General features: G+C 40.3%; 1 protein-coding gene across 5 annotated transcripts in view; it reads left to right on the forward strand.

Annotated features, from left to right (window-relative positions):
* DIS3L2 (DIS3 like 3'-5' exoribonuclease 2) overlaps positions 1-15,649 on the forward strand; it is a 200,361-nt gene that overhangs the window by 56,541 nt on the left and 128,171 nt on the right. For all 5 annotated transcript variants that reach the window (XM_068953694.1, XM_068953695.1, XM_068953696.1 and 2 more), the window contains one exon: positions 5,891-6,125. In XM_068953694.1, the coding sequence (XP_068809795.1) occupies positions 5,891-6,125 (235 nt within the window). The remainder of the gene's footprint in view (positions 1-5,890; positions 6,126-15,649) is intronic.

Genomic DNA, 15,649 nt, shown 5'->3' on the forward strand with positions numbered 1-15,649 from the left:
GAGAAGGAAAGGTGATTGAGAAAGATGATTTTCCTCTTATTGGAAGTATTATCCTTTATTTAGCCAAGAGCGAGCTAGAAAGAGCCAACCTTTGGTTGCTCTTTTTAGAAAAGCAAAGCTCTTCCTTGTTAATATTTATGAGAGCTTGGCTCTATGTGTATGAGCTGTGGCAGCATCCTCATGTTAGCCAGGCTCCATTCCTACTCCTTTGTGAGTGAACATTAGGCAACTAGCTTTTTAAGTGAAGCCTTTTCAACATGGCAAAAGCTGGGAGACTAATAGATGCAGGTGTTCATGGTATTGGTATGAAACGTGGTGTTTGTGTTAGTGTTGTGGTAGCAACGGTCATTTTAAGGGTGAGATGGTAATTTGGTCCAAAGCCTCTGTTTTCAGCTCTCTTCCTTTTGAAATAACCTTCATCCTGTTTCTATTTCTCAAACTTGTTGCCTGTCTTCTGACCAAAACTTTTGTCTCTTTACCCAGTCTTGAGCATAATAACTTGTCTACACCTAAAGCAGAACTTGTATTTGGCTAAAGTATTTTTGCAAGAACGGCCGTCTCACCTTGATCTGCAGACCTGAAGAGAGAGGCTTGGGCTGAAGGCCTTATTTCCCTTATAACTGTTCTAGTGTTTAATTCTCTGATAAGTTGTGTGCTTTCTGCCTGCCCATGAATCTTTCTGTCTTTAGCATCCACCCGTGCCTTTCAGTGGTAGCTTGGGGACTCCCTTTGTACCAGGTCTGTTTGCCCCACTGAAGATAGTTACCATTAATGGCTTATTGCTTCTCAAATCTTCAAAAGTTGCACAGTTTGGGTTTAATTACTCATCATGAGATGTTTCCTCTGGATTTTGACGGACTTGGGGAGAAGGGGGATGCTGTATCATCTCCATTTTTCCCAATGTCCTTATGAAAATGTGCACTGCGTGAGTCTAGTTTGTCTCACCAGTGCAGTATTACAAAGCTAAGATTGCATTTCTGTTTCTACTACCAAGGATCCTATTGCCAAGATTTTTGTTCATTAGGAGCCTCTCACATACATTCAGAGCTGGTGGTTTCCAAGGTGGGCCCATTCACAGGCATGTGTTACATATTCTTAGATATGTGAGTTTGCTTTTGGCTGTTCTCAAGTGTTCTGGAGTCAGATCAGCCTACTTCACTAATTGGACTTGACTGCTCTGCAAGTCTTTGTCATTCACAAATTTTATTACCAGTGACTTAATGCTCAGTTTCAGATTATTGGGAATGCTTGGGCTGGTACAGACCTCTGCAAAATCCCACCCAACACCCAATCCCCAGTGGATTGTTCTGTTGTACTGTGTGTATTTGAGAGTTTCCCCACTGCACCTTCATTGCAAGACCTCCTTTGGAGACTTTGGTAAACTTTGGAGTGGCGGGAAGGCTACCTCCCAGGGCTCCTAGCTGACCAAGTTTGGCTATTCTGGTAAATATCATAACCATACTCCTTCATTGTGTGATCAAATCCACTTATTAGCTTAGAATTAGTCATGTATCTATTTGCTATTTCCTTTTAAATGAAGGCAAATGCTGTCTTTGAACTTCTGAAGCAGTTCCGCTGTGGAAAAGAGAGCAGCAATTTTGAAAAATGACTGCATGCAGTTGGATATTTAAATAAGGATTTAAGATGCTTTCTGCTTGAAGTAACGGTTATGTCCTGGAGCATGTGGGACAAGTTTGACCTGAAGAATCCCAGTAACAGAGTGTTCTAGTGGAAATGTCTAAAATTCAGTATTTTTTAGTTCCTCTTTTTTAATACCAGCATTTTGACTGAAATGGAAGACTTTGCAGTTCTTGAATCTGTAGCCAAAATAGCTGTATAGAAGATGATTCCTCTTTCTTACCTACTGAATGTTTTCAATGGAGGAGATCTCTCCATATCTCTCCACTAGCATCTGCTGTTAAAAGTAGTTGCCCCGTGTGGAAAGATTTTAGCCAGGCAAAGTGCATGGACTAGACTGTGTCTAGTCTAGCAGTCATCTGTGTTTCGTCCTCAGATCTGTGAGGATCCATAGATTACTTCTAAGGGCCAGAGCTGAGCAATGAGGAAAAGCAACCCTATTGGTATCAGGCTTAAATTGTGTGTGGGGTTAGTGCCTCTATTGGAAAATGTCTTGGGGTGAATAGCTCAAAGATAGTTGAAAATTGCTGTACTGGTCCAGTAGTTTGAGATTATAGATGAGCTGTATGAGTTGTTAACTACTGTCATTGAGGAGGCAGCAACAGAAAAGCATACTTGATAAGAGAATAAGCAGGATGGGGCTGTGCCCATGTGCGGATGGGAGGCTGCAAGCGGAAGGTCTGTGGAACGTGTGGAGCTAACAGGGCAGGTGTAGGATTCCTCCTGCCTGAGAAAGTGGTTTTTCTATAGCTTGAGGAGGTAGCCTTTAATGCTTTCAGATGCACAGGTTTCTGGTTCAGTTTCCTGTTGGAACAAATTCCTCATGAGTAAGGACAATTGTTCATTTGATGGTTACTTCTAGATTGGGCTGGATACAGCGAGGTAATCACTACACTGTCCACATTGTACGTATTCATGCCAGGATGCACTTGCCCACTAGCTATTTTTCATTACATTTGCAGTTGAGATGGGACTTTCATTCAAAGATCTGGTGTTCAGTCAGCTATGACTTTACAAACCAATCACTGTGGGGCAAAAACTTGATGCTTGTTCAGCGATGGATGTTTAGAGTTGGAAGAAAACCTGTTCAGCCACTATCTTGAGGATCAGACATTCAAATAAGCAGTTGTCTCTTAATGAAATACTTACTAAAATATTTTTTTTATTAAAGAGCATGCAAAAATAATACAGCCATAAGGCTGACATTTGACTTTACAAGTCAGGAGGCTAAGGTTCTTTAAGGGACTTTAACTTTACATCCTGGGATGTTTGTGTGGTAATAGGATCATTCGTTTCATGAATATGCCACAAAGGGAGATTCCCTTCTATTGGATCCATGCAGAGTGAGCTGTGTTGGAAAAGAGCTAACTCTACATGCACGTTTGATAGTGTGACGAACTTAGCCAATTGTGTATTTAATTTATTCTGCATCTTTGATAAGTACTGATATAGTCTAGCTGTATGCATTATTGTATGTATGAGCCTCAATAGTATATGAGGAAATAAGTACAATATCATAAGTTTCTCAGAAAAAGTTAATCTGTGATGTTCAAATGTGCTGCTGCTCAAATGCAGAAGGATACTGCTTTTTAGCATCTGTGTAATACACTCTTTGGCTGGCAACTCTTTGATCATGTTAAATGGAATAATTATATCCATTGAGTGTCTGATTTTGCGAAGTCTTATGCAGCTTTCCAGGCTTGTGATGTACAGCTTCCGTAAATTTTTGGTGTGATCTAAGAATTTTTGGGTGAAATTCCCTGCTCTGTTATGTATGAGGTCAGCCTAAATGATCTGTCTTGGCCATAAAAGGAAAACAAAATCCTATGAGCCCATGCTTGACAGCATCTGGACATTTTGCTGCTCTACACTGTGTGGAGGTCATGATTTTGCGGACTCTGGAAAACTTTACTTAAAAATCCATTTCCAAATCTATGAGGAAATGTGTAACTAGGGGCTTAGGTAGTCACAGTGGGAGTATTATGCTAGCTAGTGACAGCAGTGTATATCCTTTAGCTTGGGGGAAGCGTGATAATTTTAGCTTATGTTGTTTAAAAAGAAATCTGTATCTGCTGTCTTATTTAATGCAACATAAACTCTTCAAGCGCTCTTCAGCCAAGCGTGAGAAAAGCACTCCCTGTCATTCAAATATATTTGGTGTTGTTAGCTGCATTACATATAGAAAGAATGGTAATTTAGCACCCGGAACGCATCTTTTACTGTCCAAAGAACGACTTGGAAAAAGAAATTCAGGCAAAGCCTGAAGGGGTTGAAGAAAATGAACTCCTGCTGCAGTTGCACACTTGCACACATCTGGTGCAACTGAAATTTAAGAGCTGAATACATCTACATCTGACCATGGTATGGTCCAAACATTACTGTTGACACTAGTTTTCCTTTTGGATAGGCACACTGGCAGAGTCACTAGCGTGTGGAGCCTTGTCAGCTTTCTAATCTAATAGACTGTTCTTGCCCAGACTGTTGTGTGTCAGTATTTTATGTACCGAATGCAGCCAGGTTTAATAATCGACCATTTTCCCTCTTTCTGCCAAACTTTCCCCCTTTTTTTTCACAATTGAATGTTTGATTCAAAATCTGCTATGGTAACAAATTATATACATATTTTAAAAATGAAAATAAAGATGGAAAGCAGAGTCACAAAAGGTAACAGGAGTTCAGAATAATGTCATCTTAGGGCTTTTTTTTTTTTTTTAAAGACTTGAATTCAACCCCATTTTAAATTTGACTTTATTTCTGTTACGTATTGTGAAAAGCTTACAAAGCAATGGGTACTGCTTGAAGTAGCTTGACTGTAGCTCTGTATATTTAAAGTTGTGAAAGTCTTGCCTGTACAGCTCTGATTTGATCTATTTGCTTTTCAATTACTAGACTAGAATTTATGAAGCTTTTTAGGTGGCATTTTCCTCGCTTGATATGGTTGTCTTAAGCTAGGACCTGTTGAGGCTATTTATGCTTATTGCTAATGACTAACTCTATCACACAAATTGTTATCAGAAAGCTTATTCCTTATATTTTTAAAAGGCCCTTTGCTTGTGTTTCTGGTGACGTGAACTGCTGCTGTCATGTTCTAGGTTAGCGATACTGGGAACTTTGGAGGAGTGTCTCCTGGGAGTTTCTTATTCCATGCTGACCCGAATCTTGCACTGAAGTACTGCAGCCTGAGTGAGCCTTAAAGCACTGCTTTTGAAACAAAAACCTGAATCTAGGTTCCAGGGTCAGATGAGTGCCTGAAACTAGCTGTTAGTTGCATAAAGCATGCTACTAAAGGCATATTTATCCAAGGTGTGAACTATTTTGATCTTTGCAGCCTGAGACAGTGCGGTTCCTGCCTCTGTCGTGTGCAATGAGAGATGCCATCCAGGTCTGTTGTCTGCCTTACCTTACCCAGAACAGGCTTCTCCATGGTTTTGCTTGACATGATGCATGGTGCACATGGTTTCTCTTCCCCATTTGCTGTTGCTCCACTTCAGAGGAAAAGCAGCTACAGATCTGTAGCAATGGTCAGTTACTTGTCTGGATTATCAATTAGTTAATGGTTAACTAATATGTACTCTGAGTTCATTCCTCTGGATGATTTAATTGGCAGATTTGTATAGGTAACAGCAATAATTCAATGCCTTTAACAAAGACAGGAGCCTAAAGGAAATGTAAAGGCAAGTGCCGTACCAAGCTTCCCCTGTGCACTTCCTCCTCGAGTTACAGGACAGTGTGTTCTCTGGTTTGTATTTTTTCAGTCTGTTCCTAGCTGTGTGTTGAGGAGGTCTTCCTGAGATGAACTTACACATGGTCCTAGCATTCACTGGAACTGCTTGAGTTTTGGGACTTCCCAGGATGATTAGTGTATCTTGCTTAACAATAGCCTAAGCAACTCGTTAAGTTGTAGTGTGTCCACCTCCCTGTCTGTGTTTACTCCCAACTTCTGGAAAGCTGATTAGAGGCTTGGCAGGAACAGTATGGTTATGCTCTAGATACGCTTTGGATTATTGTCACAGTTGAGGTATTGCAAAAGCCATGCTGTTCCCATCTTTTTCCTAGCAAAGTACCTCTTTTGATTGTGCAATATCTGTGGCTAATTACATGGCAATTGCAGTGTGCCACCAGCCACCCATAATTCATTCTCAGCTCCTTGGGGATGCAGATGAAAAAGGAAAGATAATGTTTTCTTTCTTCAGTCCAGTGATTTAGCTTGCCTCTTTTTGTTTTTTTTTTTTCCAATCCCCTGCTCCTTCAGGTAATAAAGCCAGATGGTAGTGACAAAGAAACAGAAGCCACGCATGAATCAGATGTCCCTGAGGATGTGCTGGGTACTTGTGTTCCTCAAGAGACAGTGAAAGGCGATGCTAAAAGTCCGGATGTCATTATAGAAGCTCAGTTTGATGATAATGATGCAGAGCATGGACAAGACCACTTGCAGGATATGTTGGCTGAAGACGTTAAGAAACTTTCCCTGGATACTGGTGAAAAGGGTGAGTAGCTCAGATTGCTGATTTCAACCTTTATTTGAGCAAACTGTTGACATATTACTTTGTTGCCTTGCTTTGCTCTGAGATATACAATACAGGCATAAAAGCTTAGTGCCTTATCCCTTCTAACCCTTTCTGCTAAACTGCCTTCGTAGTTTTAAAAGGATATTAAGGACTGGGTTTTATGCAGCTTTGATTGATGAAAGTAAATCTCTGAAACAGAAGTCACACCTCTAGATTTGCAATTCTCAGGGCTGTCTGGGGACTACTGGTTGCTATTTCATTCAAGATGCTGCTGTAGCAGATTCCTTCACTGAAGCCTGGCTGGCCAATCTGTGTGTCTCAGTTTGGGGATAAGAATATTTCCTCGGGGGCATAGGTTTGTTGTTGTTTTCAAACAGTTGAGTTATGAGCAACTTAAAAAGATTTGGGCCTTTTAAAAGGAAAATTGCAGTAAAACCTAAAGCCAATTATGCGATCTGTTTTGAAGGCAAACTTACTTTATTCTGAGTCTGAATTCCATTCAAACCATCAAGTGTTGCTTAGGACAAAATAAAATAGGCTCTCCTGTCCCAAGCGATGCTGTGTTGCTCTCTGCATGTCCTTTGTGGTACTAAATCCCCTAAGATCTCCCCTCCTGAAGAACCGTGTGTTGAAAGGTTTCTGACAATTGGTCCGTTTAAAGTGTGCCTTCAGCTGTTGGTGAAAAATCTGCTAGAAGAGGTATTCTGGTGCATTCTTAATGCACATATCAGTTACCCAGAGAAGAAGATAGTGGAAACTTACGGCTTGTACAGTTATTGGCCTCTGACAAATCTTGCTGTCTGTAAAGCTCTACCTCATGTTTTCCTGAGGGACTGCTTTTGCAGATGTGCAGACCTCTGCCTATGCTGTGGTTGGATTTCCATTTTCACACCTATATGTTAATGGAAATAACATTTGAGTAGGAGGGTTGTAGCGTTTATTGCGAAATACTGTTTTCAGCTGATGAATGGAGCTGCCCCCTCACCAGTTCATGATGCTGTTTCCTTCTGGGTATCTCCACTCTCTTGGAGATTACCTGAGTTACTGCCAAGGTATGTGAATCAACTTCCATCTTGCTCCTTTACTTCCTAGCATAAGGCTCGAGTTGGGAGTTACTGGGATTGTCCACTGATGTTTTACGTGACTAGTTATTAACGCCATCTGTTTTGCAGTGTTGGACAGTTGGTTCTGGTTTGGTACTGTTGAGCTGTGACTTTGATTCCACAATTCAAAATCTCCTAACGTGCTACAGACTGAGATGTCTGTTGCATCTCTGTTTTTGCTTCTAGTAGCAATGCAAAATCAAAGGTCAGAAAATGCATTCTAGTTCGATGCCAGTATCTAAAATAAATACAGATTGAGCAAATGTTTTTACTTTACCTGTATAACTGCTTTGATGTGGAGGAGTCACCTGTGCTTGGTGGGAGTTACTTTTCTTGTGGCTTTGTAATCCCTTAAGATGTTCTGGAGTAACCTATGCTGGAGACTGAAATCATCTCTTAATCTATACCACTTGAGTCTATTTTACCATTTAATTCTATCTTTTGAGAATATTTGTAGGGCAAATGTTAGATCACCTTATCTACACAGTTGAAATCCAAACTACCTCTCCGTTAGAGCTGCCGAAGCCAAATGTTTTCTTCTAAGTCCTCTCCTCGTTCATCCTTAGCAGGCCTTCTGGTTGGTGTGAACGTGCCAGTTAGAGTTCTGCTGAGTTTGTATTTTGCTATCACCTCTTTTAATAGTTGCTTCAGCTTCTTTGGCTATATCACCCATACAGATTTTTCTCTAGTTTCTTCTTGCTCTGCTTTTTTAATGCCTTCTTTTTTTTAAATACACATAAAGTTTATGATGCTGCTTTTTCTGAAGTGTTTTTGAGCAGTTGATGATTGCTTTGGCTTGTTTCCTGTCTTTCATGCAATTTCTCATATCATCACTTATCCAGATTTTAAGTCTTGCCTGGAAAACAGCTATAGTTATTCTAGCATCAGTGATAACTGTCATGAAAAAAAAAATCCTGCCAAATTCTACCCTCAGGACAGCCAGGTGTGGCTCCAGTGCTTTTTAAAAGGGCCAAACATGCACTTTTTCAAGGCAGAACTTAGCCTCAAAGGGTGGTATCTGCTGGACTTCCTAAGGCCATCCACCGGAACGTCGTACCGGCACATGAAGGCAGAGTGATTTGCAGGGTTGGGCTGCAGAGGTTGGAAGGTGCCCTTTCTTGGGTAATGTTGGCCTCTCCTGAGAATGCCGCTTGGCTGATGCTGACTGCTGTACTTTTTCTTTCAAGCTAACTGCTTATGAGGCTTCTCCTTTATGTTACCTCCCTTCTGCTAGAAACAACTACTGCAGCAGAACACAGAGGAGTATGGGAGATGAGATCCCGTGGGGAAAATTCCTTGTTGTGCCACCAAGATCAGTGTGTTGTTTGCTTCCCGAGAGCCTACCTTTGTAGAACTCGTTGCACAAGCTCATTGCATGGAGAAATAATCTGTGGCCAGTGCAGCGCTCCAATGAACATTTGTAGTGGGCTTTTTTTTTCTTTAGTGAAGTCAGGCTTCAAGCTGAACAAAGATGTAGTCAAGGATATAATATTTAATAAAATCAAGAAACAATCCCTTGTGCTCTCACCCACACGTGCTCTCTGTCTATTTTTGTGTGTGTGTGTGTGTATATATATATATATATATATATATGCGTGTATATATAAAAGCTGCTTCCAAACAAAATCCAAAACCACAGATTCCTTGGGTGAAAAATATCAACAGCTACCCCAATAGAATAAAAAATAAATTTTAATTCCTCTAGGGGAAAAGAACTAGAGGAAAAACACAGAGCCAATTAGCTCTAGGCATTACTAAATGGTGTTCAAATCTTTGTGTGTGTATACACGTCCTGCAGATTGCTCTGCTTCAGTTGCAAGATGACTTTTGTCCTTTCTAGTGGAGCACTGGAATTACACAACATCTTTGTCTCATTTGTTCTGCTACTGATGGTCAGACTGGACGATGAAAAATAAAAGTAGACGTGTCATTAGGGTAAGAGCACTCTGGGTCACGCTGGGAATGCAGGCTGTTTTGATATCTTTTCTACCCTGGCCTGTGCTCCTTCCCTTGTTGTGGCTCTGTTCCTCTTCAGAGCCCCAGGTCCCCTCTCTCCATCCCTTGTTGCATGCCAGGGGAAAGAATTCCAGGTTGGCCCCTGCTGTCAGAAGCTCTTAAGCATGAAACTTTGTGTACACTGATTATTATGGTCCAGGTTTAGGTGGGCTAAATTTCCCTGAAGTCCTTGTATCTTGAGGTGCTTATGTTTCTTGGGAGCTTAAAGCAAACTGTTGGGAAATCTTAGGCTTGGTGCTGCAGACTGAGACTCAGATGTGCCATCTGTCTTAATGAAGTGCTGCAGTTATTGAGGGCCTGAGGCCTGTGCTTCCTGTCCATTTCTTCCTAAGACCCCAGAAGACATGGGATAAACATGAGGCAAATCCACAAAACTGTGAAGACTAGTACATTCAGCCTAATTCTCAGTCATGTAATTTATGAAAGTTCTCATGCTCATAAAAGTGCCTTGGTCTTGCTTTGCTCAAGGATGTTTAAATAAAAGCTCATAACTGATGTCACTATGCCAAAAGCTGTCCTTGCCAAACTGGTTTGCTCTGCTTTTCTGAACTCTTCTGAAGATAATCTTTAACCCAATTTAGTGAGAAAAGTCTCTGATCTAGGAAGTGATGAGCCCTTTTCTTCTCTGGCAAACAGTTCCATGTAGAGGAGCAATATTACCTTTTTTAAAGTTAGATTTTCCTAATGTTAACTTCTGGTCATTGGATGTAGGTCGATCTTAGCATGGTTCGCGATCCTTTTCCTCTTGCGTTTTCAGCTGTTATTTCCAAGGTGTAACTATCTCTGCACACTGACCAAACCTTCTCTTTGTTTTCTCTTAACAAAGAAAGTAAGAATGAGCACCCTGAGTGTCAAATCTGAAGAAAGTTTCTCAGCTCCCTTATTAGTGTCCTTTGAAGCCTCTCTAGAGTTCCTATGCCCTCTTGAAATGCAGGCTGAGAACCAAGCATAGTATCCTGGCAGTAGTCTTAATACTGGAAGCAATCTTTTCTCTATACACAGTCCTTCTTGGCGTTTCTTTTTTTGCGTGCAAGTCCTCTGTGCTTGAGTTTGAGACCTCAGCTTACTCTGTCACTGCTTTCCAAAAAAGCCTTCTACTACTGGACATAACCTTTGCCAGATGCGTGATTTCTTTCCTTAATCCTCATTCACATTCGCTATTGGAAGAGAGGCAACTAGTTTTATCTTATCGAGGGACAAGTCTATGACTTGTCACTGCCGTAAAGGATTTTCATTATGCTATATTTCAATATATAATAAAAAATAGAAACTTTTCTGTATCCTTCCAACCAGGAAAAGTGCAAGATGTTCTGTACAAAATACTTTATGGTGCTGTATCCCTCCGTAGACTTGTCACATGAGTTTCATACAAATGTGAGCTGCCTCTTGTTAAATATTGGAATCAGATTATTCTGTTAAAAAAAATCAGCAATCAAACAGTAGCAGCTACTTGTACTCTTGAGAATGGCAGCTGTGCTCATAAAAGTGTGTTAGCCTTTCTTTGCTAAAGGATACTCAAATAAAAGTTTGTAAAAATGGTGTCACTGTGCCAAAAGCTATCCCTGTCAAACTAGTTTGCTCTGCTTTTTTCAACTCTTCTCATAAGAGATCTTGCTTTATCAGATGCACAGAGTATCCTGCTTCCCACGGAGTGGCTCAGAGAAGTAATCAAGTTGGTGGACTAGCTGCCCTGGCAGCAAACAGATAGCTATGTTTGTTCAGGATTTCCACTTGCTTGCACCTACGCTTCTGCAAGTCAGTCTGTGTAAATGTCTGAGGCTTGCTCACTGCCTTAAAGTAACAAAGCTTGAATAGAAATAGCTTGTTTGCAGGCAGAGTAAACTGAGAAGAAACTCAACCAATTGTGTGAGGGAAGATGAAGTCAATTAACTCTAAGTTACTAGGTAAAGTCAACACAATCTGGGTTGGAGCTGCTGCAGGACTTGGTCCTATCTGCCTTCCTGTTCAGCATTGGCCAGGTAGCCTCTGGTCAGTCTCTTTTTAACTGTCACAGTCTCTAGTAACCTTAGTAAGTCAGAAATTATAAACTAAAATCACTTGGTGACCAAATTGCTGTTGGCTGGAGGCCATTACTGAATGTCTTGGGGTTGCTTGGCTCAGCAGTGGTAACAGTGGTAATGGCAGTCTGTGGTATTTGGTACCTGTGCAATAGGGCCATGTAATAATGCAGGAGTGGGGTCTGTGCTTTTTGGATCCTTCAGCAAGGGCAGGGGGGAAATGTATTTATAATTTAGAATATGTCTTTTTTTTTTTGCTCATGCATCTGTGCTCTGTTTTGTGCTCTCTCTTGCTTGCTCTCTCTCACTCTTTTTTTTTTTTTTTTTTTTTGGTAAAGTGGGAGTAGGTGCCTAGCTGTTTTTTGTGTCTTTGGATGCTTCCCTTTGCACCAGGAGCCCTTCTACAGTTAATGTCTTCTATGGGCATAGGCAGAGTTTAGACAGATGCTATTATTTTTTTCCTCCTTGGCCAAATCTGTTGGTAGGGAAAGGAAGATGACAATGATTCTGTGTAATGTGCTGTTCCCCCACTCTGCTGAGGTTCCCCTTTCTTTTAGTTTAGCTGCCATGAAACCTGTGACAATCTTGGAGCCCACCAACCTCAGTGGCTGTTGGAAGGAATAAATGTTCTTCTCCCTCCTCTTCAGAGACTCCCGTTTACTGAGTGCTATTAAGGAGTCTTCTCTCTTTTTTTCCTAGCCTCCAGCTTTCTGGAGATGGATTGTCTCCACTGCATAGCTCTTAACATTTCTAGGCCGCAGCAGAGTGAAAGCTCACCAGGAAATCTTCTCAGTTACACGGCTTTTAATAGAAATCCTTGAGGTGGAACTGTCAAAAATCAGATCGGTTTCACTCTGCTGAAGCCTGGAAAACCAGCAGAGAAGCTGGAGCTGTTTCAACTGCTTGAGACAGCTCTGCATTAGTTTATTCTAAGTTCATGTTTGCAAGTCTCTGGTGTTAGCTCTTTTGGTGGTTACTATAAATTATCTTAAATGAGGGTATAGAGTTCTTTTTTTTTAAAAAAAAAAAAAAAAAAAAAAAAAAGCCAAACATCACAACAACTTAAGAACTAGTTCTTAACTAGTTCTACTAGTGTTGAAGAAATGAGGCTTTACTGTAGCATTGATTAAATGCTACAGGCTGAATAAGCTTCAGTTATTCTTTTGTTGCATAGCTGAAGCCTGCAATGGAAGTTAATGTTGTGACAGCTTCTTATGCTGTTCTTCCCTGGTAAGTTATCTTGACCCCCAAATGACTTCTCAAGCAAGGCAAAAAAAAAAAAAAAAAAAAAAGGAGGGGGGCAAAAGAAAAAAAGAAAAAGGAATTACTCATGCAATTAGGTAACAGGAATTAGATTAAGTTCAGCACTTTACCATATGTTTCTGAATTCACCTATGTTTCTCCCTTAAGTTACAAGCTTAGGTCACGTAAGTGAGAGGGCATGATACTGAGAATGAATGGTGGGTGTAAAGATAAACATATTAGAGTATGATCATTGTTAGCAGCAAGATTTCCAGGATGAATCAGATCAAGATTCATTCAACTAACATTTTCCATGTAATGGTAAATTTGGACACACACACTTCAGGAACAAATGCACATACAGGAAGGAAGAACATTTAAATAGGCAAAATATTCAATGGAAATGTATTTGTAATATTTTAATTTTACTTGTCCTTAATTTAATAAAACTGTATTTACGGAGACTGCAACACTACCTTATAATTATTGTTATTGTTGTTATTAAAGTGATTTAATTCTGCTGCAATAGAGCTTCCAACCCCCCCCTCCCCCCACCCTGTTGACTGGCAGCTTCTCAGAGACATTGGGGGTCAGGAAGCCTTAAATACCAGTGCTGTGACTGTAGTAATTTTGGGTTATGGCTACTGAGACAGATCCATTTGATCTGTTGGGGTAGATGGCAGCTTTCCAAAATGATCTTGATTCTTTGTTGTGAATCAGGCTTGGAGGAGTCTGAGGAAGACTGACGCTTCTGTCTCATCATTCTGCCATCTTCTCCCTAGTGCCTAATGGAGGTGGCTAAACATAAGTAAATAATTATATGCTTGGCTGAGTTGTGTGTAAGGAAGCCAGCTGTACTCACCTTTTCACTTTACCTTTGATCTGTGTTATTGCAGATGTTTGTCTCTTTCCTTTAGAGCTCTGTTATTATGCCCTTCCTGTTCCTCTCTGAGGGTCTCCACCCATTTGTGCGTCTTTGGAAATCTTGCTTATCACGGGAACCTCCTGCTCCTCATGTTTGGTATGCCATTGGGCATGCAGATGTGTAAATGCAGGTGTTCAGACATGAACAGCTGTGGCAGGGTGAGTCTGTTTAAATGAATATTCAAAGATGACATCTCTCGGAGTTACTCCTGTTCTTTAAGCACACAGTTCTATGATGAGACAATGCAGGAGTTCTGCATGGTTTGGAGCTGCTTTGCTTTTATATGCACAGAGCTATCTTGCATGGCACATGGGAGCTGTTTGACTGATTTTGGACGAGCTGCATTTATCACTTGTTAAATCCCAAAGCTGCTGGCATAGTAATCTGATCGCAGTGAACTACCTACATTCTCACCATCAACGGTGGGAGGCTATGTGTGTGTAGATGTAAGTTCTCATAAAATGCTGCTTCTTGCATGGTATTTGCCCAATTATAGTATCTGGTGCCAGGTGAAATGGCCCTTTCACCATCATGACAGTGACAGAATTTCAGGTTGAATGCCATTGCGTGTGTCCCGTTCCTGCTGAGCTGCTAACGCTGTTGAGCATGCTTCTAGCCTTGACCAGCAAAGGTAAGGCTTGCAGAGGGTGTGCTGTCATATACTATGTGGTGGATTTTCAGCCTCGTTCCCTACAGAAATATGGCTTGCGTAATTGTGTTGGCTGTCCTTCTCACTTGCAAATTTTAAACGTGTTGTCATTTTCAGTCAAATTTTGCAGAGGGGAGAAACAGTCTTCAAGAGGGGGAGTTCCTGTAGGTTTTGTGGTAGTGGGTGATTGGGGAGGAAGACGAGGCTCTTCATCTGCTGAGTGAGCCCACTTTCACCTGCGTCGTGCAGACTCCATGCAGGAGAAATCTGCCAAGATCAGGAGAAGCTCAGATCTCCTACCTTTGTAGTTACTGAAATACCAGGGACATATTTTCTTTTTTCTAAAAATCCAGGGTCATTTGTTTTGATTCTCAAAATTTTTTTTAAGAACCAGATATGAATGTGAACCATTGCTTACTCTCAGCAATTTTGTATTCTAAAGGAAAAAGCTGTTCTGTGCCAAAAAATACTGGTGACAGGTTATTGTATTAACTTCTAAACAGCAACACGTTTCCTTCACGTTATCCTTGAAAAGGAAGATTGCAGCAGTATAGTGTAATTTGGGGCAAATCTATCCATATATTTCTATATACTGTTTTTTGGTTTAAGCAAAATTTCATTTCCAAATGCTTCTTGTCTTGATATAGACCAAACTTCCAAAAACATATTTTTTGAGTGTGACATACCATCCTTGAGTGGAAATATATAATTAAGTTGTTTACCTCACTTTGTTTATATGTTTGATACTGAAACACAATATGCTGAAAACTGCCTAATGAAAGACACCAGAAAACCTAAGTGCTGTTACTTCATTAGTAAGCAGTAAACTTTGCTACTGAAAGGTTTACAGATGTTCTGGAATCTGACCACCAACCTAAAGTGTAGTATTATGTTTTTTTAAGTTTGATATCAGCAGTGCCTTCTGATGGGATTCTTAAATAGGCCCATGTGGAGTAAAATAACTACTTTAAAAGTTTGTGTTTTTTGTTGTTTTTTAGCTGAAGTAGCAAACATTGAACTTTTTCTTCTAAACTTGTTTCTTTCTGTCCAGGGAGGGACTTTTTTTTTCCAGTCAGTTGTTTTTGAGATCTGAAACTGTGATATATTTTCGTTTGCAAGTGGATATTGTATCTTTAATTGTATTCTTTTTGGACAGAATTGCAAATTTCCACAGTGACCAATGCAAATCTAGTGAAAATAATTTTGGATCTGTCACAATTAATCAGAATTCTAGTCTGATGACTTTTGGTCTGCTTTGGCCACCTTTTAATGTCATGGTAATCTAATTGTAAAAGGAGATTTTGGGGGCTTTTTAAAAAAAAAAAAAAAAAAGTTTGACCTAAGAATGGCTGTCAAGTAAATCTAACTGTACATTAAACTGCCTAAACTGATCTCTTACAGAGGGAGGCAAATTCCACAATGTCTTGGATCTACTTTGTTGCTAATAACATAGCTAATTTGAGAGGCTTTCTTATTTAGTGCCTAATTTTTTAAGTAAAACTATTACAATTTTGGTTTGTCAGATAATCACTGAAAGGAAAAAACTAAGT

Source organism: Struthio camelus, chromosome 9 (genome assembly GCF_040807025.1).
Source record: "Struthio camelus isolate bStrCam1 chromosome 9, bStrCam1.hap1, whole genome shotgun sequence".
NCBI lineage: Eukaryota > Metazoa > Chordata > Aves > Struthioniformes > Struthionidae > Struthio > Struthio camelus.